The sequence below is a fragment of the Egretta garzetta genome, unplaced genomic scaffold (genome assembly GCF_000687185.1).
Source record: "Egretta garzetta isolate BGI_Z169 unplaced genomic scaffold, ASM68718v1 scaffold447, whole genome shotgun sequence".
Lineage (NCBI taxonomy): Eukaryota > Metazoa > Chordata > Aves > Pelecaniformes > Ardeidae > Egretta > Egretta garzetta.
In genome coordinates this window covers 2,528,368-2,550,867 of record NW_009260397.1, presented here as the reverse complement: position 1 = coordinate 2,550,867, position 22,500 = coordinate 2,528,368, and the positions used below count along the sequence as shown (strand labels likewise).

General features: G+C 38.5%; 1 protein-coding gene across 1 annotated transcript in view; it reads right to left on the bottom strand.

Annotated features, from left to right (window-relative positions):
• Positions 1–724: 724 nt before the first annotated feature.
• The window catches only part of AACS (acetoacetyl-CoA synthetase), a 39,129-nt gene continuing 17,353 nt past the window's right edge, over positions 725–22,500 (bottom strand). The window contains exons 6-18 of the mRNA XM_009643171.2: positions 18,955–19,069; positions 18,323–18,404; positions 17,590–17,737; positions 13,347–13,427; positions 12,087–12,211; positions 9,332–9,396; positions 9,028–9,150; positions 7,585–7,698; positions 6,984–7,109; positions 5,347–5,416; positions 4,374–4,432; positions 3,374–3,576; positions 725–862 (exon numbers count right to left, since the gene is read on the bottom strand). Of these exons, the coding sequence (XP_009641466.1) occupies positions 725–862; positions 3,374–3,576; positions 4,374–4,432; positions 5,347–5,416; positions 6,984–7,109; positions 7,585–7,698; positions 9,028–9,150; positions 9,332–9,396; positions 12,087–12,211; positions 13,347–13,427; positions 17,590–17,737; positions 18,323–18,404; positions 18,955–19,069 (1,449 nt within the window). The remainder of the gene's footprint in view (positions 863–3,373; positions 3,577–4,373; positions 4,433–5,346; positions 5,417–6,983; positions 7,110–7,584; positions 7,699–9,027; positions 9,151–9,331; positions 9,397–12,086; positions 12,212–13,346; positions 13,428–17,589; positions 17,738–18,322; positions 18,405–18,954; positions 19,070–22,500) is intronic.

Here is a 22,500-nt window from a genome sequence, read left to right as displayed (position 1 = left end):
AGAGTAATGACAGTAAATTCCATGGCAGTAACCTGGAGTTACACCAGGAATAAGGAGGAGGTGGTTGCTCCCTCACCTTCTGAACCCCCAGAAGTCTATCAACTAAAAGCTTAAAACAGCAAGGTTACATCACAAAATGAAGCAGCAATTACCTTCAAGGGTACCGTGAGATATTTCAAGACTGAAATTATTCTGAGTCAAGTCAAATGGGTTTAGTGCCTTATGACTTGGCTTTATAAAAACATTTAAATGCACACTACATATAGAACGCTCACGTCAAGTAGTTAAAATCACTGTCTATTCTTTACAGGTGACAAACGCATGGATTGAAAAAGTGCTGCTAAAAATCCAGTCTAAAAAAAAAGGAAAGCGAACATTTTATGAAGGAAATACTCTACTTGCAGCTGTAACTTATGCTACTGGTGCTCCCATTTGATGGGCTGCTGATGCAAATCTAACCAGAAAAGATATACTCATATATATAAAAATCAAAGCAGGCAGGTTCCTCCTTCCAGGCTGGAAAAAAACTCCAAGACATATGGCATATGTAACCAATAAAAGGGAGCTAAGCTTTACCCAAGCCTTTCATAATGCACTTAATGAAATATTTTTTTCTTTCAAAAGAACCACTGGTATTAAATAGAGCTTTTTCTTTACATACAGTATTGGTATATACAAAACAAACACAGAACAAAAACAGATGAAAAAAAACAAACAAGTGACTTCAGAAGTTCTGAAGCTCAGGAATATTTTGGTACAGGTCCAAAGTCTCTGGGTTTGAGAAAGCTCCCCGCTGCTCAACTTCTTTCCCTGCAATTATTTGCTTCACAGCTACTTCCACTTTTTTCCCATTTATCGTATACTGAAAAACAAAACCAGCAATGATAAAATTACACTTTTCATTTAGTAGCTTTATGGAAATATTCATGAAACCCTCCACCAATCCCAGAACTCAATCAAAATTTATCACAATGTCTTCCCTTCTCTGTTACACTTGAGGCACCAGAATGTTTCTTCTGAACATCACTTGAAAAGTAAGTGGAATTCAAAGAAGAGTTTATAAGTGATTTTAGTTTATTATTCCTGTCTGGTAATACTGTGAGAGCCTGAGCAAACTCCAACTTAAAGCAAGGAAACCTGACCACAACCATGGTACAAACAGTAAAAATCTTCAACATTTTATGTTCTGACACATCCAATTTTCAAACAATTTTTAATTTTTTAAGGGTGGGCTCAAACAAAGCCCAACTCCATTGGGCTTTGGGAGAAGAAAACCATGACTGCTCTATCTTCAATGGACAGTCTTTTCCTAATAGGGCAAACAAACACTGAGCAAACCATAAAAAACAGAGGCTTCACCTCCACTTACGAATCACACAAACTATTATATTGTGTTACTCTAAAAGTTAGGACGTTGCAGAAAAAACCCTAATTCTTCTCTTTGGTATAGACCACTAATTTCTGACTAGGAAAGCGCGGTAAGGAAGAACTACTCCAATGTTAACAGGAACCATCAGGCCCATTTTAGATTATGATCTCTGCTTCTATAGGCACCAAGGCTTTAATACCATCTTCCTTGGGCTGATACCACTAAGTAGTTTTGGGGGATGGCAACTTTGAAAAGCTGACCTCCAAATACCTCCTGGGTCTTGTCTGTCTGCTCTGGGACTAGAAACCACATTTGCTTTACTACCGAATCAGCTGGGTCAAGGAACCCAGGTTGCTCCTGGCCTCCAAAGCCACTGACACTCCTGAACTCTGGGCACCACCACTTTTCATTAGAGATCTTTCAGAGTCAGCTAAATAATCCTCAATTCAATACAGTCTTACAATATTGATCTTCATACTAAATCAAATTTGTTTACTTTAATAAGTAAACCCCTTGTGGGTGATTACCACAAAGATTATCTAGTCAGGACAGGACTAGATTCACACTAAGAGTTTGCAGTATGGTTTTTAACACCATCTCATTAAAAACCATGCTTTGTATTACTGAAGTCCTAATCACTTCAACACAGCTATACGATTTCTACCAGTATACAGTGTCAGTATACAGTCAGGATGAGATTGTATTTTCAGGTGAGGATTCAAATAAACTTATAAAAGTAGCAGAGTAGAAAGAGGTTTTCCTTCCAAGCAAAACTTTCAAAGAAAGATGGGAGACAGCTTTGATCACTTTAACGCTGGCATATTTACCTGAAAGGTAATTAAAATTCACTCAATTGTAAATTCAGTCAAAGTGTGAACTGATTAATGATCTAAGCAGGCTTTCCTGAGGGGCAGCCCATCACAAACACCTCACTGCCATCTACTTCGTGCTGTACGTTCAGGTGATTTACACGGTTTACAGCTTCTGCATGAAGTGTTGAACTTAAGTTGTAGCCCAGAAAACCTAGACTTCACCATTTAACAGGTACAGGGGATTTTACACTCATGCAAAGATGACATTTTGAGCCAAGTCTTATTTGCCAGCAGTGCCCTGAAACAGAATTAACTCAATAGATCAGAACCAGATCACTATGTGCTCTATAGAGGCTGGCAGTCCTCAGCCATGGATCACTTTCATATAGAAACCTCAATTGGCAGTAAATGAATATCAGAATATCAAACAAATGGTCTGAAGTCTCAAGCCTTTTCTCTAGACAGATTCAAGTCTACGTGCAAATGGATTTGAGACTACACTCTGCCCCCCCATTCTGCTGCTCACAGAGCGGTTGAGGACACTCCAGCATCAGAGGGGGCTATAAAAAGCAGGCATTCCAGCTAAAGAGTTCACACAGCAAGGAAGAGCACTGCAGAGTAACGCAGCTCCATGAGACTGAGCATGCAGAACCTTTAGCTATACACATTTCTCTCCCCTCCTCTCTAACAAGCACAGAGATATTATTTTAGTTACTGCTACAGTTAAGACAGTGATAGAGCTACATTTAAGTGGCTAAACAGACATAAAAGTGAAATGGTTTACAAAATTATTTTATAAATTTGTTCAGTGCTCTCAGCTTTCATAAGAATGTCATTTGAAACAGGAAAACAAAAACAAAATAAGCTTATGGGTAGTCAGAAAAGCTAAAGTTAAATTACCTTTTTAATATTTTCCTTTAAAAGGCTTAAGTATATATTACTGAGAACGCAACACATTTATAAACTGCAAATGGGCATTTTTAGGTATTGTTAAAAAACAAAAACATGCTTAGCTGAAAAGGAGATGAAATGATGTTGCTAGGCAACATAGACAAACTATTTATAAAGCTCGAATACACTTTTGAGATGCTAAAATTTCCATGCATGTGGGTTTGAAGAGCAATGACAACTGCTCCTTAATTACTATTCAAGGTGACAAAGAAAAAAGTAGGCAGCATTTTTCATGACATACCGGAATGCCTTTGGTTTCTAGAATGAGGCTTGGAACATGCCTGGCAGAAAGCGCTATACGTATTGCATCTCGAATCCTTTTCACCAGATCCTCGCTGAACGCATGGTTTAATGCCATCTTCAGGAAGAGTATCACCCTCTCCTCCCCATCTTTGTTGTACTGAGGGACGCAGAGGCTATCGGAAACCTCCTCAAAGGCTTCAACTGAAAATAAAGGAAGAGTCCCTATTAGCACTTGCATTTGTATATTATTCTGGATGCACCTTTTTTTGTGGTTGCACCAAAAGAAGTATCACCTCCCCTAGAGCTGCAAAGGCAAAACAGATGTCCTGGCTAGGTTATTCTGCAGTGAGCTTCCCCCCTGGGTGCTCTGACATTTTAATTCCTGCTCAGGTGAAAATCCAGGTTTTAGGCCCAGGACAAAAAAAATTTGCTACAACTTTTGGAACAGGTAACATTGCTGTTATCCATCCCCATTGCTGCACAGACAGAAAACATGCCTGATCACACAAAAACAAGGAGGCACAACAGGTCCTTAAGTCTCAGATTAGCACCTTTGCTGGCAGATTCACCACCTTCCACAAGACAGACCTTCTTTGAAATAAGAAGCACAAGCTCAAGAACTTAATCTAATTATTAGGAAAGATACAATAAAACCAGTGTCAAGAGTTTGTCTTGGGGGGGAAAAAAGAAAAGCCTTAGAAGTTGGGTATTCTCTTATAAATCTGCATGATATAATTAGTCTGCAAGGCATTATTATATGAAAGCAACACCTTATGAAGAACTCATCTCCAGTCCTACTGATACTTCAGGAGAGCAACCAATTTCAAGTCTACAAAACAGAATTTTACTATTAATGCTAATATGCTATGTACTGTCTTTCATTTAAGGAATGGCAGGTCTTTTATTACTTAATCCTTCCAAACACCTTTATAATGCTTACATTTCAGATTTAAGGCAACAATGTCATAGCTGAAAGAGGTGGAAAGTTGATTTCATACCTATGTTATAGATTTCAGAACTTCCGAATCTGACTCCATTTGGATTTAATGTACCATCACTGAAAATCACACACAAATAAAACAAAGCATTAAAATGTGATTAGAGTTTGATGAAAAGAGAAAAAGTGATGCAATTAACCAAGTCTCTCTACATTTCATGCAGTGAATATGCAGCCACATTAGAAACAGAATTTTAAAAGAATTTGATTCAAAAAGGCATTTTGCTCATTAGAATGAAGTAGTACAGAGAACCTCAACATTATTCATTCACCTTTCCTAGTCCCTCCCCTTTCCAGTTGCCTACAAATACTACTGATGACAAAACAGACCAAGAATCTTTGTAGTACTCCATATTTCAGTTGCATATCATTACTTTCCAGTCTCTTATAGCTGGAACTTGCGTTTCATATATAGCAGCCTCACACTGTATGTCTGTTGAGTAGGTCTATTTGTGACAATGCCAGACACAGCTTCGAGGCATTCACTCAACTTTGTTTCAAACAGCAACTTTTAAATGCAAGCAGAAAATTTAGCCACAGTTGTCATCTGGAATGTCTACAATCGCTAACACAAGCACAACTTAATACCTGACCTTCTGTAATTAAGTTTTGCTGTAAAGCAAGTCAATGGCAAAGCCAAGACCAGAAGACAAGTTTCCTGATTCACCACCATGTGCTGCACTCTCAATTTGAACTCTTACAGATGATCATTATAAACCATGGAACACAAAACCAAGTCCAATAGAGTCTTGTGTTCACATACACAAAAGTGGGATAGAACTTTGAAATGGGCTCTCTTCCCTCCAATCCAGCTGCTCTGGTTAATTTAGGGGTTGAAATCTACAATACTGGATTTCACAAAGTGAATATAAAGCTAACAGGCCTGATGGATAATCATGTACATTATGCTCTAAGGTGAAGTTTGCAAATTTTAACACTTGTTTACTTAGAACATTTTCACCAAAATACTGTACCTGCGACCCAGCATGACAATTCCTCCTGTTTTGGGATTAATTTTGCAGTAATCACCGTGGGCCCAAACACCTGTCAGGCAGTGACAGAGGTTAAACAGCTGATTCCTTATTCATCCAGTCACAGCAGACATGTATGTAACTCAACTGACGTAACTTAGTAAAATGCATACAAAAATATAACATAACAGATATGCTTTGAGACCTACCCACAGCAAATGTAGCAGTACTTAACTAAGCAAACAATCCACCTTGCATTTACTACAAAGAGCTAACACACAAGAGTAGCTCGCTTATTGGGATCAAACCCTAGGTTATCTTCTGATTGCTTGTTTGCCTGACTACACACCATCTTTTAGGAACTAGATGAATAGCTGCTCTGAACGTGACACTGAAGAAACTGGAAGAATCTTCCACAAAGGTAACTATCCACTACTTTTACGACGTACAATTCTGTGCAAGAAGCTTTCTGGGCTTGCACAATAGGTTTCAACAATTCCCTAGGGAGCTTATGTGCTTAATGTTCTTGACTTGTGTTAATGTAAAATTAGATTTCACTTCTCAGAACTGGAGTAACTTTTGTATTTTAAGATTGATACCACTACAGAAGCCTGCCACAAACAGAAATACAAGCCAATTCTACTCAAATTTTTCTAAAAAAAAAAAAAAAACAAACCTCCATTTTTTGCACATGTATGTGCTTATCAGACCTTTTCCTAACTTAACTGTTACAACCTTAAACCCATTTACAAGGGAAAACAGAAAAGGGGTTTCAGACAGAACCTCTGGACCAGTGATTTCAGTCGAACAACTGTCACACAGATTTCCCCCCCCATTTATTTTTGTCAGGTTTACATGCAGACTGCAACTTCCACATTCCCTCAATTTTCTCCTGCTGTGCGTCCTGACTGAATCCACTCTGTATTGCTGCTACTTAGAAAAAAGCTTCTGTCTCCGAAAAGAAGCAACTTGAGGTCCTGCTCCTATAAAAGTCCCTGCCCAGTAGGCAGCAGGGACTTCAGCATCGCTGTACCACGTCAGCAAAAGCTCTGGATGAGCAGAGTCCTCAACAATTATTAGGAAGAAAGCATCTGGCCCACAGTACCTGTTCCTTTACTCTTACCACCACTGGAAGACTGTATGAACACAGAATATGCATGTCTGAGGCAGCATATACTTAAACCTCGTGCTAATGAGGTAGCAGGTCAGCACCTCTCCCTTAGGATTCACTCCTCTGGCTAGGTAGGAGCAGTCTGGCAGAGGTGCAGTAGCACTCATTAATGGAGGAATGCTCCCTGACCTATTCAGCACTTTCATTTCACACTCATGTGAAGCAGTCTATATCCGCATTACAGATCATCAGACTGTTACAGTCATATCTGCCTAATGAGAGCAGGAGCAAAATAGGATTGGAGCTTTCCAGAGATCCTTATTAAACTGATTTGGATCCATATTTGAAACAAAGCACTAGAAAACAGAGTGAGATATTATGAAACATGCCATGGAGTTCTCACCCTGGAAATCTAGATTCAAAGCTGCACCTGCCTATCACTGGGCAAGAATAAACCTGTACCTTCCTAAGAGCAGCAATACAATCTATATCCTTGGTCAGTTTGAGCAGTATCCAAAGCATTACATACCTGGGAATTTTGAAAAATAAGCCTTCCTGTATTTGTTTCCATTCTCATCGTTCCAGAAGTGCGTAGGCTGACAGGGAATAGGCTTGGTACAAACCAGCTCTCCGCTTTCACCCCAAACTGGTTTTCCTGTTTACAAAGAGATATTTTCTGCATTTCCCTTCTGTAAACCATTGAGTACCAAAGCAAATAGCATCTACAATTACTACTTACATGCCAGATGCTGATTCAGATATGAGCTGTGACTTAACGGCTTTTGTTCAATTCTTAAACTCATCCCTATTTTAACCTCAGTAACTTCAGGAATGTTACACCACAGGGTGAAGCCAGCCTGGCAGCCACAGCAACATAGCTAATTAGCATGCACACTAGAGGCTAGAATTTGGCCTGATGTGCTTTATCAGAGTAATGGAAAAGGAGGGGCTTTTTACACATTGATATCCTGTACAATCCAGATCAAAGGGATCCAGACCTAGGTTTCGCAGAACATGTTTCCAAAGTGGAATCACCCATTTACAGCTGTTTACCCATCCGATGACCGAAGTATAAGGTCATACAACTACTGTATTTCCCAAGTGTACATAGTATTTTGGGTAACAGTTACCTTCATCATTCCATGCTTCTACAGCCATTCCAAGATTTCTGGCCTGAATTTCTCCTTTGTAAACTGGAATTGTAACATTCTGACCCATGAAACACGAAATTATATCTGTCCCACCTACAATAAAAAAAGTCTATTAGAATATACAGTACTTTTTGGAAAAAGCAAAACTGTTTTAGAGAACAGTAAGCTGCCACCTTTGCCAAATGCTTCTGATCCACATTAAGCAGCACAGAATATACAGTCAGTATTATCTAGGATGTTATGTGACTTAAAAAAAGGTTTCGTTTCTTTCTTTGTGTGTCTTTTTATATGTGTACGCCCTTCATGCAGAGATATTTAAGGCATAACTTTTCCTCTTCCAACAGTTTCTTTAATCTCTTTTAAGGAAGTTTCCATTTACATAAGAATGAGAAAATAAAGAGGCCCTAGTTTATGGATTTAGATATTTAAGACCATTGAGAAATGTTTTCTTATTTGTTTTCCTTAGTTTAAACTAAGCAGTCAATCTATTCCACTCAATATTTACTTAGCTTTTATACCTTATTCTCATTAGCACAAAGGCTGGGGGGAACCATGCCTATAGGATGAACAGTTATCTTAATAAAAATAGATACTGTCAAAGTGCTTACTTAAGTGGAATATTTATTGTCTTTCTATGACTTCAGGGAAGTAGAACTGTAAGATACAAATCAATCCTGTTAGCTTTACTCAAAAATAGTCTTCTGCATTTGAGACTATTAATGTCTACAGTAGCAAGTTCAAGATTCAGACCAGAGTCAGAGGTGACTTCAGTAGCAGAATAATCAAACTTTAAAAATCAAACTAAACTGAGTTAAAAAGCCCTTTGAAAAAGTCAGTTCTCATTACAAAGCAGAATGAGGAGTTCTGTGGTGGACCTTATGTGAATAGAAGTTGCCTCAACTAGCACTCTTCACAACAAACTGCACAGTATGTGGGCTTGATATTTCTCTAATTATATAATTTACAGAAAATCTGTCTGCAGTGCCAATTACTTGGCACAAAAGAATTTAAATGGGAACATGGAAAAACCTCTCCAAGAGGTATTTTCTGCTGAAGTCAGCTATTTGCAGAACAGTAAGTTCTGTAGGTTAATAGACTCTTTTCTTGATCTCACCCTGCTACCCCTAAGGACAGCCAGTCAAAAAAAAAAGAACCTGCTTAAAAAAAAAGGGAAAAACCAAAACATCCACCATGTCAGAAACATTCCACCTAAAAGCCTTTGAGCATACGCACTTCATTATTGCACACTGAACTACGCAGAAAATCTCTGCACTAAAAAGACAATTAATTCCAGTTTAACTATAACCAAGCCCGAATGATCCAAGGCTTAAACTTCCCAAATACACAGCAGCAAACAAGCAAGAAGGAAACGCACCGGCAATGAACAGAATTAGTAAGATGAATGCGGCATAAAAGCATCACCTGAAATGGATCCCAGGAGGACACTGCTTTTTATGTGTTTGTAGACATACTCATAGCTTTGAGATTTCAGCGGTGATCCTGTAGACAGTATAGTGTGGAGTGTTTGAAGATTGTGTGTTTCACCTTAAAAGGAGGAAATCAACAAAATAGATTGAGGTAGAATTTTTACAAGAGTTTGTAACTATTTTTCACTACAATCCAGAATAATTACATAAAGGACTTTGTGACAAGATACAGGGCCAGAACCTGGAGAGGAAAGGCAGGAGGGAGGATAGAAGGGATTCAATAGCTTTTTGAAGCTTACATGGTTTTAAATTTTTCTCTTCTAGCACAGCCAGCCACTTCGCACCCGTTCCAAGGATGGTGATCCTAGAGGGAAAGAAAGTTAAAATGCTTTGCATATTTAAATATGCTAAGATTCTAAAGACCTGTGATTCCCTCTGCAGTAAGCAGAGGCTGTACACATTCTGTACATTGATTAGTCAAGCAATGCAGTCTCTTAAAGCTTTCTAACTGCAAGACACATCCTTTTGAGCAATCAAAATTAGTCAGATCACATGTCGTTTCTGCAGCTTTGAAACTTTTAATTCCACCTTTAAATATTAAGCAAAGCTTTCACACCTCATTGAAAACATTCATTTTCATTTACAGGAATTCATAACTGCAAAACACTCCAAAGACATCACAAAATATTACAACATTTACTTCATTAATGGGCCACAATTGCCACTAAGTTGTTTAATACAAAACTGCTGCCTTGTTACACTCTTACACATATAAGAATTTTGCCATTTCAGGGCACAGTTTACCAAAGAATATTTTATTCTTAAGACAACAGCCAGGGACTTTCTCATAGGTAACTGTTCAGTTTCCACTGATGAAAGTCTGAGTTGCAGGCGCCTGCCTGAACATGAAGTTTGGCCTAGCTAACTGAACAATTGAATTCCACCCTTGCAGAAAGTATATTTAGAGCTCTCCAATACAACATAATTAAAACTTGAAATGAAAGCTCTACCCCTCCCCTACTCTATCAATGGAAGTGCTAGTTTAAATGTTTCTGCTGACTTTCAGGAAATCCTCTTCCCTGCCTTCTGCTAATTCGTTTTATATTACAGCAATAAACTCCCTCAAGAAAATGCATAGAGACAGATAAGGTTAAGGGATACAGTCTAAGTGCACAGAACATGGACAATACATACATCAGGAGAACTTAAATCAGATCCTGTTATCTTTGCTTTTACTCCAACAGTGAGATGGAAGGTAGATAATAATGCAGTTACTGAAACAGAAAGGGCTATTTTAACACTATCAAAAGGGGTTGTCTTCCTTTGCCATTTAGGTGGATGACAGTTACCGAGAGGCTGCCACCTCTTGGGTAAGGACAAGGACAGGCTATTTGCACAAACACATTGGTGCATAGAGCAATTTATCAGGTACTTGGGAACAGCACTGAGAGCGCCCATGGAAGTATACTGCTCCTCCAGTTAATCATGTACCACAATCACATGAACTATTTTTACTCTTGTGTAATATCTGACTTTCCTTCCATGTTTCAAATTATTGCTTATTTTATAGTTCGAATACGTAATGCTTCTCCGTTTATTTTTAAGCTCTTTGACACTTCCTCTACAGCACACATAGAGCCTAGTCTCCTATTATGTCCTTCCTTCCAAATGCTATATAATTGGCGGATGGTGACTAAATACAGTTCACTTGAACAGATCTTTAATTGATGTCCACTTAAGTAATTCTTGTCATGCAGTATTAGATACCTCGATGATACTATAAGAATATGCTATCTGAAGGAAAGTATGGTACCTCTTCAGAGAAGTAAGGTAGTCTTAACATGTTGAAGTTTTTTTTTTTTAAATATGTAACATATGACTGAGTTGGGAACAGACTGCGTTATGAAGTACCACACAGATGGCCACCGCTTTTAGCACCAGATTACAAAAGTGAGACATGCAGACACATTTCAGTTATCTTCACTTACTTTTGGCATGTAGAAACAATGCTTAAAAATAAGCTGTGTTATTTCTCAATTCTAAATTTTTGCCTGTTTTTCTACTGGGGGCTGGGGGGGGGGGTATGTCCTTAAGTTTGTGAGTTTGTTTAGTGGGTTTTTTTTCTACTGGAAGCATTCTGACTAGGCATTAACCTTCAATTGTAATAGCCAGAGACAAAATGTCAGTGTTTAAATATTACATGTCACAAAAGACAGAATGAAGTTTAAATTATTAATTATCAGGAGTCAGAAAGTGAATCTTTTGCCATCCACTTTCTACCACAAATTAAATAGTTTTAATTATCAACTCTAAATGACACTCATTATTTTACTAGTAATATCATTCAGATCTACTCCTTGCATCCAGTTGGCAAAACAGGGAAGTTACAGAAAAAATAATCAAAGTTTAACCAGTGTACAAAGCTAAATACCACCACAGGATTTTACAGCTGTTTATCCAATACCTGCCATTTCTCTAGGCTTCAAGAGAGGGCACTGTGAGCATTTTTAGGCACAAAGAACTGTATAAACAGTTAACAAACAGCTTGACAGGGAGAATTAGGCATTATAGATTAAAAAACAAAATATGAAAATATAAGCAACCCTTGCTGAACCTTTCCAGTCAATTTATTTTTTTAAGTCAAAGTGCTATATTGAGTCTTATGTTGAGCTGCTTGAAATAAAGGATTCTTATTTTCTAAGTTCTGAGTGTGCTCAGAAATTACTCTTCAGATTGCTCCCAATTACTGCCTTTTGAAAAGGCTGCTCTTGAAAACTGACTATTGAACCAAAAGTCTTTGTTTGCTTGGAATCCGAATACTTGACTCAAATTTGAAACAATCAGCTCTTTGTCTCTTCTGCTCTCTCTCAAAGACTGTTTTAGTACAAAATTTTAAAAAGTTGTTCCACTCAAGGCCAAGACAAAAGATAAACTATGTCATGCTACACACTAGTTTCCGACCAAGGGAATGACACCTTTAATGAGGTTGCTTGTATGTGGTCATCGTAACAGGAGAAAACACCATTACCCTTCCATTTAATCTTGTTTACATACCCTAGTCTGTCAGTCAAGTCCCAGACCACATTTGGTGATGGAATTAGAGGAGATCCATCATACAGGACCACCGAAGCTCCAGTAGCAAGTGCAGTCACTAACCAATTCCACATCATCCAACCAGTCTGGAAAAGAGAAAATACCTACATTAGTTTCTATCTTTGTCAGCTAGCTGCCTGCTTTTCTGGCAACTCTATCACAGGATCAGAAGTGTTGCTTGCTGTCATATGCTGGTAGAGGAGCTACAGGCAACTAGCAGGTGTAGCAATTGGCAGAATCATCTGGACCAAAGCATGCTCCCTGCCCTTATGCAAGAGGTGCCATCTTCCCCTCTGCTTTCCTTGCTCAAAGTTTTCCTGCTTTAAGAAACTGTTAAACCAGCACTTGAGTTTATGCCCACCTCTGCTGATTAAGTATAACTATTATTTAGGAATCAAAAAATAAGGCAGGAGCACTGTTCATCCTCTCACCTGTCCCAAAACTGGACCAGCTACATATTCTTGACAGATGTTCATCCAACTTATCCTTACAAATACCTAATGAGATGGGGATTCCATACCTCCCTATACACACACCCCTTTAAAGCACGAGAAAGAGAAAGCACAAGAGAGCAAGAGACAGGACAACTTCAGGACAAGCTAATTACAATGATTCCTCCATGGAGATATTACAAATTGACTGGTAGAGTTAAAGTTCAGAAAGGAACTCATGAGGAAAGGCAAAGCCTTCTCAAACCTTTACAGTAATAGAAGACTTTGGAATAATTTTCTTTACCACAGCATTAGAAAAAAACCCACCACATAACTGAACTCCTACATAATTCAGTTTTATTCCCTTTCCTTTATTAAACTTAGAGTTGTGTAGCTTCTTTCCTCCCCACAAAAACAAAGACATAACAGGAATTCTCATCTTCAGTATGGTCAAGCCTTGCATGATTCAGGAAGGTGGAGCCTGTTTTGCAGGTGATATTGATGAGGCAGTTAGGTTAATAAACCTAAGAGACTGTAAAAATCAATCCATTTTCCTCACTAATTACATCAGAAACATTTAGCATGGGTCTGACCTTTATCAGAAAGGTCTCTGTTGCATTTTATTATCCCACCTGATTTTTTTAAAATTCAGTTAAGTAGGACAATCCCTTGCAGAACAAGAATTAAAACCACAAAAATTTACTTGTGGATTTGTAGGAAAAGCTCTCCCATCTTTAAAAGAAACATATATTAAAGTGTTTTTTGAAATGCCTTAATAAACCACACTTGCCGTTGTATAGTACATAATAATGTCATTGCTGGTCATGTTGCCATGAAGAACGTGTTCCTTCAGATGCTGTATTAGCGTACCCTGAAAAAAACATAGTGGAAAAAAAAATACAAGTTCACATAAATGAAAAGCAAAACTGACAGCACATTAAGACTTTAAAAAACCTAACATTGTCAATCCTTTGCAGGATGTACGCCAGGATTACAGGCAAGTATTTCCTTTTAACCACAGCTGAAGTAAATCCCAGGGCCTAGCTGCAGCAGCAGCAATTGCATTCTCCATTTTCTCACGTAACTTTTCAGCCTCTCTCATTAGACCACAGCAATTCCCACTGCACATCACTTGTAATCCATGGAATAAATAACTTCCTTCAGTTCCAATTCTGCCCAGCCATCAGAGTTGCAGAGTACTCCATGCAGGCTATAATTTTAACAGCATGCTTTTACCAGTCAGATTTTCCAGGATAAGCCCTTTGACAGAGTTTCATTTTCAGTATATCTAGGCAACTGGGAGGAACGAAGGACCTAGGGCTGCTATAAACTGCAGCAGCTGTTATACGTTAACACTGTTTATCCAAACTATCTTGTCTATTAACATCTAGGAGACAAAAGACTTAACTATACACATCTCTTGTAAGCATTGCAGTGACTAGCAATGTGAAAAATCTCACTGCTCAAAGCATCAATATGAACAATAATGTCATTAAATACATTACTTCCTTTTCTCTTTTGTTGGAAATGCTACTGAAGTACCCTTCTGATCATCATTAAAGCACAACTTATTAGAATAAATCTACAAGCTACTTCACTAAGTCACTTCGCTGCAGTGACAAACTAATGTGGTTGATCTTAAAATAAAGATGGTTTTTGCATTTATGCAAGGAGTTATAGTGGAACTATTAAGAACCTCCTAAGCGTGAAACAAGATTTATGCTGAAAGAAAACAGATTACAGATAAACATTTGAAATGAAAAAGGAGAGTCATAAAACTGGCACATGCTTTGGGAGAAAAGGCAGAAAGCATTAAATAAAAATAAAGTGCTCAATCTGATTCTCTTTGCAACTCAAAGGAACCAGGTCTGAATTCACCTGCTACTGGCTGAATACACTAAGCTGTCACAATGCTGCCACCTAGCTATAGCTACCATTATATACATTTAAAAAATACTAAAAAAAAAAAAAAAATCAGGATTTAGGAATGCTGCATAACTTTAACAATTAAGGTTGCCAGAAGAATTGCAGGTGTTAACATAATTATTCCACTTACACAAGTAAGCACATTGCCTCTGCAGGAGAATCTGAAAGAGCCACACATAGTGAAATTAAAAGTCAGATTCATTAAAATAAATGTTAGTTTTCTTTTTCTTCCATTTAGTTGTTGCTATTCCACAGTTTTGGAACCCAAAGGAATTTTTTTTAACAATGACTTTAGGTAGAGGCTACAAACTATTCCCCTGCAAAATCTGGTAACTCTCAGTCTGGGAACAAAGGTATTGTGGTAGAAGGCAAAGCTGTTCTAAAGAGCTAACAGCCTAAGATGCTCTCTCAAGATCTTTTATAGGACTTGTTTGTGGTGAGGGTCATACAAGTCCTATAAATAAGTCCTAAGCATTTAGCATTTCATGAGACAGATCTGGTAGCTGATAAAAACTTACTGGTCTGCTTGTCTTCATTGGGCTTAACATACGGCCGATAAAGTGCTGAGCATCTGGAGTGTCAAAAAATCAGTAGGCACTGCTGCTCCTGAACCAAACTATCGGCACATAAGGGACCAGTGCTAAGTGGTTACATAGCTGAGAGCAAGCAGCTACTCATGGCCGCGGGTCCTGGTCTCAAACCAGCAGTGTTCTCGACACAGCGTTGAGAAAGAGTCCAAGCATGAAAAATCCTCAGAGCAATTTGCCTACAATTAACACAAGATGTCTGTAGCAGCATAGCTATTTAAGACCAGGTCTTGCAAGTCCTTAACGATGGATAGAAATGAACTGATCAGGATTTTACCAAAAAAATTCTCTCCTTAGACAGTTGGGAATATGGAATAACTGAAAAGGGGCCTGTATGAATGAGGTAAGAAGCTGAACCAACATTTTCAGGACTTCAGAATAACAATTACTCATTATTTTTTTTCCAGTAACAGCACACAGTGTTCAATACAATACAGCTTTACTTCTAAGATGAGAAGAATCTTACTCCCTCTGAGGCTCTACTTTTTAAATCAACTCCCATGACCTGGCTTCATTTTTTACATATGCTATTTCACTGTGTGTCAAGAGAACAGAGTATGTGCAGAGGAAACAGACCGGAAACATACTGCAGAATTAGGTAAACAGTTGTGAATTTAAAGTAAGCTGCCTTTTAGCATCCATAAGATCAGTACAGTAACAAAACAGCATTGAAGTGCACTGCAAATAAGCAGTAATTGAAATGTCCTTACTGAAATATCATCTCTTCTTGCATTTTTAACTATCATAACCAAACTTTGGTTAATCTGAGGCTGGAAAATGAGACAAAGACCATGGGATAATTCTGCTTTTGTTGAAATCTATGAGAATCTTCCTATTAATTACAGTGGAAATAAGATTAAGCCAAGAACAAAGAGAGGAACACAATCAAGTGTGCAGACGACATCTAAGAATTTCTTTGCCTGGATTTGACTGTAGGCCCTATTCAAATTGACACATACAAAGCATGCAAACCAAGGAAGCCTCTGATGCAACAATTTGCTTTTAAGCCAGAGGTGTTAGCAAAAAAAAAAAAAAAATCTGCAATACAGGACCTACAGAGCTGCTCAGTGAGAACACAGAGTCCTCATAAATAAGATACCCTATTCAGGAAATCACATCCTCTCCTCCCCAGCAAGGATGAGTAGTCTGTACCTAAACTCTTAAGGTAGCTCTGTATGATGGAGAGCAGAGGCACGATTAAGAACAAGCTAAGCAGCCATACAGATAACATTGGAAGAGAGAGAACTTTGCAATAGAGAAAAGTCCTGTTGTCTGATCTACATCTGTTTTTCATCTCCCTGCTGTTTATCATGCATCACTGAACAACACCTGTCCTATTTTTGCTAATCCATCTTTGCACGTACTTAACCAGTCTAAAGGCAGCACAGCTTCAAAACAGCTGTCAAACTTCAAAATAGACCTCCTCTTTTCTTCTTTACAAACATAGGATTTGTGTCCCAAAGGGACCATTTTATATGTCACACACTACTTGGTATGATCTCCTATTGATAATATATAAAGCAGAGTGTTTACAGGCAGCATGGGATTTGTCTGTGGCCAAATCTTTCAGTCCAGAGAGGCAAGAACATACACACTATGGGCGTAACATGAAAGTGATCTTGCCCTCAGGCTACCTAGACAATTCTATAGCCAGTCTCGCAAGATGTTCACCCTGACTTTCGGAGCAAATAGCAGAACCAATGGCCACTGGCTAATAATTGTGCAGTTTAATTTACACAAGTTGGTACAAATGTGCTAGACAACACATTCTGCCTGTATTGAGGGGAAAAAGCCCTGCCTTCTATTAAGGACTACACTAATAGTAGAGTTAAAGTTTCAACACTATGCCTGCCTGCTGGAGTCACTTCCTGAACTTTAATAAGTTGCCTAGAACAACTTTTAGAACATGAATAGTAAATGGAAAGGATGTGAGCACGGGTGATTTTGGCAGTAACATCGTATATGCTTTTAGTCATAGCAAGACACTGCCAAAAGCAAAACTTCTGTACAAAGCAAAACCTACACCCAAAGAGACAGATAACCTTCTGGCCTCCTTCCTTAAAAAAAGACTGACAAGGATGGCATGCTTTCAACTGATAAACTTATGGAGTAAAGATAAAAGATATTAAAATTCTAGATAATAAAATCTGCAACCTCCCTATGTGCCTCAACTTGACAGTGTCCAAAAATCAGTTCCAAGCACTCAGTTCAAGCTCTTTGGCCTTTTTTCTACAGCTACCAGTTGGGCCAGTTCAAGTGCTTCTCTGACAGACACTTGCTCCCAGGAATTAGCTGAAATCTCTGAAAGGTCTCCATACCAGTCTCTAAACCAAATTATTTCATATCCTTATTAATCCATATTTGCTTTCAGTCACGTACAGAAAGTTTTATTGCAAGTTACTGAAAAACTGTCAGCAATCATTTCATCCTTAAAGTACATTATGATGAGATACTGTTAAAGGAAAAATATAACCCAGGTAGTTATACATAGATATTGCAGCTCCAGGAGGGAAAACCTACCCCTGCTGAATGAACCATGCATTTTGGTGCCCCTGTTGTGCCTGATGAATACATGATAAAGAGAGGATGACTGAAAGGCAGCTGTTCAAACTCCAGCTGGGGGGCCTGGTCTCCTTTCCCAGTGGCAAGGAAGTCTTCTAAAAAGACACTGCATAAGAGGAGAATAAAGGAACATTTCAATTTTTTTTTTAAAGCATTACCCCAGGCCATATGTAAGATTACTTCTGTATCTAATGGTTCTTTTACAGTAAACTCTATACTGAAACTATATGTATTACTTTTATTCTTAGTCTTTCTACTCTGTTTGAGTATGATCAGCTGCCAGCCTTAACAGCTCAAAGCACACTAGAACAATCTGACCCTCAACACAAAGTTTGGAACTCAACCATTTCCAAAAGGTATCTAACATACATAATCCAGACCAGTAAATAAGCAAAACAAATTATCTCTAAAAATGTCACTTAATTGTTCATTTCTAGAAGCCACTCTCTTCTCCCTGCTATATGCTATTGAATTTTGCCTTAATTTGAGAACCATTAATACCAACAGTGGTTTTGTAGAAGCAAAACATCTGCAGTAACATACTACTATTTTCAGTATGAACCTGGACCCTCATTAAGACATTTGGCTAAATCCTAGCTTTTGCAAGTTCAAGAAGTCAGGCAGTTTTAATAGCTACCAGCACCCGTCTCATCCCTAGTTAAGGCAGTCACAGCTCAAAAGCTCCCATTACCTGTTTGGAATCTTAGAAATATCTATGGTTTCTCTTGAGAAGATATATGGAATCACCACCACTTTTTTTATATCTGGAAGCCCTGGAAGAAAAAAGAAAAAAATTACTTCCTACATTCAGTTACATAAACCAAAGGTCTTTCCTGTCCGATTGGAATGTACAGTGTAATGCACTAAGTAACAGAAATAATTCTGGTGCACTGAGTATTGGATATGGTTTTAAATTTTAAGAAACCCCAAAAGATTAAATTGTTACCTAAGATACAATTTCCTCAGTATTGCCAGCCTTTTAAAAATACATGTGTAAATCTGCAAGCTGTAGTGCTGTAATACTTCTTCATTTGTCTTCAGCAGCGCTTCACTTGGGCTTAAAAAACCCCCATGTCATCAGTCCCTGTTCCCCTACTTATACTGCTGACTAATTTATGATGATATATTTAAGCTAAAAAAGACTGTTAGAATTACACAAAAGACCAGTTAATTTTTACTCAAACCAGTTATGAAATTCTGAGTGGCCACAGAGATACTGTAAAGGAGGAAGGACAGCAACAAGCAGTCAAAAATGTCACTTTTAGTGGCAGTGCAGGCTTTTAGAAGAACATAACCAAGACTAGATGGTATGCAGTGAAATACCTTTTACCACACTAAGCAGCTTTTCCAAGTGCTTATGTTCTTTGCCATTGTATATAACAGCTTCAACAGAGAAGATGAGCTTAGGCTGAATTTGGGAAAATCTGTCCAGTACACCCTAGGGACAAAGAGAAAAACAAGTTAAAACAATGAAAACAATGAAATTAACTGATACAGTAGGAAACCCCACTGGATGCTAAATGCAAATCTCAATTCAAGCAAGGAATAAGGACAGGAATCGGTAGGAGAACTGTTAAAAGACTGCCTGCTTGTCTTTCTTTCACTCACCCCAGATCTTCAAAGTACGACAGGTTTGTAACAATCTATTTCATGACTCCCAAATATATCAACCAATAAAAGAAAATCACCACAGATCGCAGGACATTGTTCACTGAAGGATCAAGTTCACAAAGCCATCTAAGCAGTTAAAAATTCACCTTGGAATCAGACTTACAAACTCATCTAAAGAGGATAAGACCTAACTGATGTGAGCAGGAGTTAGGCACTTAATTACTTGAAGGCTCACAAGACCCCTGCCTGTATCTGCAGGCCGGTGCTCTGTGTGCCCTTGTAAACTGCCCCCAGTGCTGCTTTGACGATGTACCGGTAGTTTGGTAGTCTGCGCAGGGGGAAAACTGGAACACCAGTCTTCTGGAAGCTGCATTTATCATATGACAAGGTGGCACTTCACATGAACCGGCCGCTTTGTTCTGCTACGATTAGCAAAGGAAACCGTACCACTGATTTTTACCAGAACAACTAGATATTGAAAACACACATACATACAACCAAAAAAAAATACCACAGCTCCTTTAGAACCTCTGGGGCAAGACACATTCAGACGCTAAATTTTCAGGTGTCTCCTCCAGCTAACACTGTTTTCAGGAATTTACCGCAGCCATTATCAACACTGGAGAGAAAAACCCTTCTGGCATGGGGTGTTTTTTTTTCTCCCCCGGGTACACTGCATGCAGCAGCCTACCAGAAATGGATCTTTTTACATTCAACAGCAAGAAGCAGATCCTTTTAGTACAAGCTCTCAGCACACAGTCATGTTCATCCCTCTCTTGAAACATTAAGAACTACAAGATCATTCAATACTGTAAAATTGTCAGCTAACTCTTCAAGAACAATTTCCTAAATCATGTTTCAAAAAAATCAGACTTCCATCATGTGCTTATTCTTGACAGCTTTATTTATCCTTCTCTGTCTTCTGCTTTGTCCTCTACTTTGCAGCCAAAATGAGACAAAATATTACCAAATAAAAAAGACCAATGCAAAACCATCACAATCAGCTAATCTCTATTGATTACAGATTGAACTCCCCCTTTCCAAGCTGGGCTGGTCCGGGTGGCAAGAAAGCCACCTGCAAAAGTACAGAGATCCTGTCCTGACAACTTCTCCATGTTGTCTTGTTAGGAAAGGTCACTGAACACCACAGGTAAGGTACAGGGATACGACTAAATATAAATATGCAACCATCTCGGCTGAATATGTCACTTAACAGTTTTCTCTCCTATCACCCAAAGATGCATTTCACTTTCCTTGTTCACATCATAAGAAAATACAGTGACAAAGCATTGACACCAAACTTTATTAATTAGTTTAAAACAAAAATCGCCAGAATCTGTTTTGGTGGCAGAAGTTTTCAAGAAGCCTCTAATACATTAGCTAACAAACTCAGAAATGTAGATTTAATTAATACATTGAAGTTACTTTCTAAGGGAGTATGAAATCAAATCTCCTGCTTTCTTAGGTATGTCACCATACCTACTTCTTTGTACCATACTCGGAGAACAGACCAGGCAGCCTAATTACACACAGCATGTGCGTGTGTGCGTACACACATTCATGCTGAGCACAGAGCATACATTCTCCATATCCATGCTGCCTGATGTTCAAAAATGAAGACCGGTGACAGGACTAACGGTACTCTTAACAGAAGAATCAAATCTGAAGAGAAGTGTGAATCAGAAACAGAGATGACTACAATTCTCAGGGTCTTACTAATCCTGCTAACACACCCAGTTGGATTCGTTAGCACTGGCAGGACCAAATCCCACAGGGCAGCCTGGTATGATACAAAGGCAATACAAACAGATGGAACATGTAATTGCTACACTGGAACTTTAATCCAACCAGATGGCTCAGCCAGGAACTGCTTTCATGAAAAGCTCAGGTATACCAGAAATGGCTCATTCTATTCTATGAGCCTCAAATGCAGTACTAAAAATTGTGCAGGGCCCAATGAATGGAGCTGCACTGACTTTGCTAAGGCTCACCAAGGGTTTCTCACACAGTTCTAAAAGCAGAGCCTCTTTTTAAACTTAGATATCCAACAATTTCTTATGTACAGGCCGCAAAGAACCACTGTCCTATTAATATATGTAAATGGATAACAGGGACTAGAGAAATGAAGCAAAAGCTGCCAAGAGTGGCATTCTGCGTGGGAGGGAGCTCACTGGTTCTCTGACAGCAGACTTCCTGAACGCTTGCGAAGTCTGGATGTACGGCATTCAGAGCCTGCAATGTGTAGGCAGTTCTGAAAAGTGACATTTCTAAGCTTCACAAAACATATATACACAATTGGATTTGAAACGTTGAAAACGCTACACTATTTCCCAAAACATGGACAAAATCTTCATTCATGTTAACAGGACTAATGCAACTGCACAGAAAGAGGAATATCTTTTCCTTAGGGTGGAAGCCAATATCCCTGAAGACCTCTGCTGATCTCCCTCAAGACTTTAGTTTGAATTCATGCCAACACCTGCTGCCAAGCCTAAGAAGAATAAATATCAATGGCACTGCTGCTCCAAGGCTAAGTTTCATTAAATAGCTATATAAAAACTAAATAAAGCTGGGCACCGAAAATAACAGCACATCAACATGGACAGAAAACATACCAGTACTCTGTAATGCAAGCAAAATGAACAACCTTCCTCCAGATGAGAGATCAAATCACATTGCAAAGAAAATACTCCATACTGTCATTTTCTGAGCAAGCAGAAAATATTTGTAGAACAGATTGATCGTTACATGCTGTAATGATTTTTTTAATCATTTTTTTTCCCAATGATACAACCTCAAGTGTAAGAAAGTGGAATGCTGCTGCCCTCTAGCGCTAATCCAGAGATGACAGTTCCATGCATTTAACCAGCTACTGGGGTTAAACACTGAGATTGAGGGTATAAATTACCTAAAAACCTTGGTATCCTCTGTGTTCTGCAACACACAAACCGTACATTCTCCAAATGCTTTCGTGCCAACTTTTAGATAGAAGAAAGGTTCAACACTATTTTAGAAATGACTGGTACCTGTTGCTGCTTATGATGTCCGCTAAAGACGTCCCAAAGAAAGCAGAATATATTCCCACAGCTCCCAAGGTACACTAACGTCTGTTTGGATATCATGATAATTTTTACCATATTTTACACACAGCATTTATTCCTAGCCTAAAAAAGGGTTAAACAGGTAAATGGTATTAGCCTGAAATTCCTCACCTTGTTGACAAACAAAGCTGCCTGGAAAAGACCAACTGGGGCATTG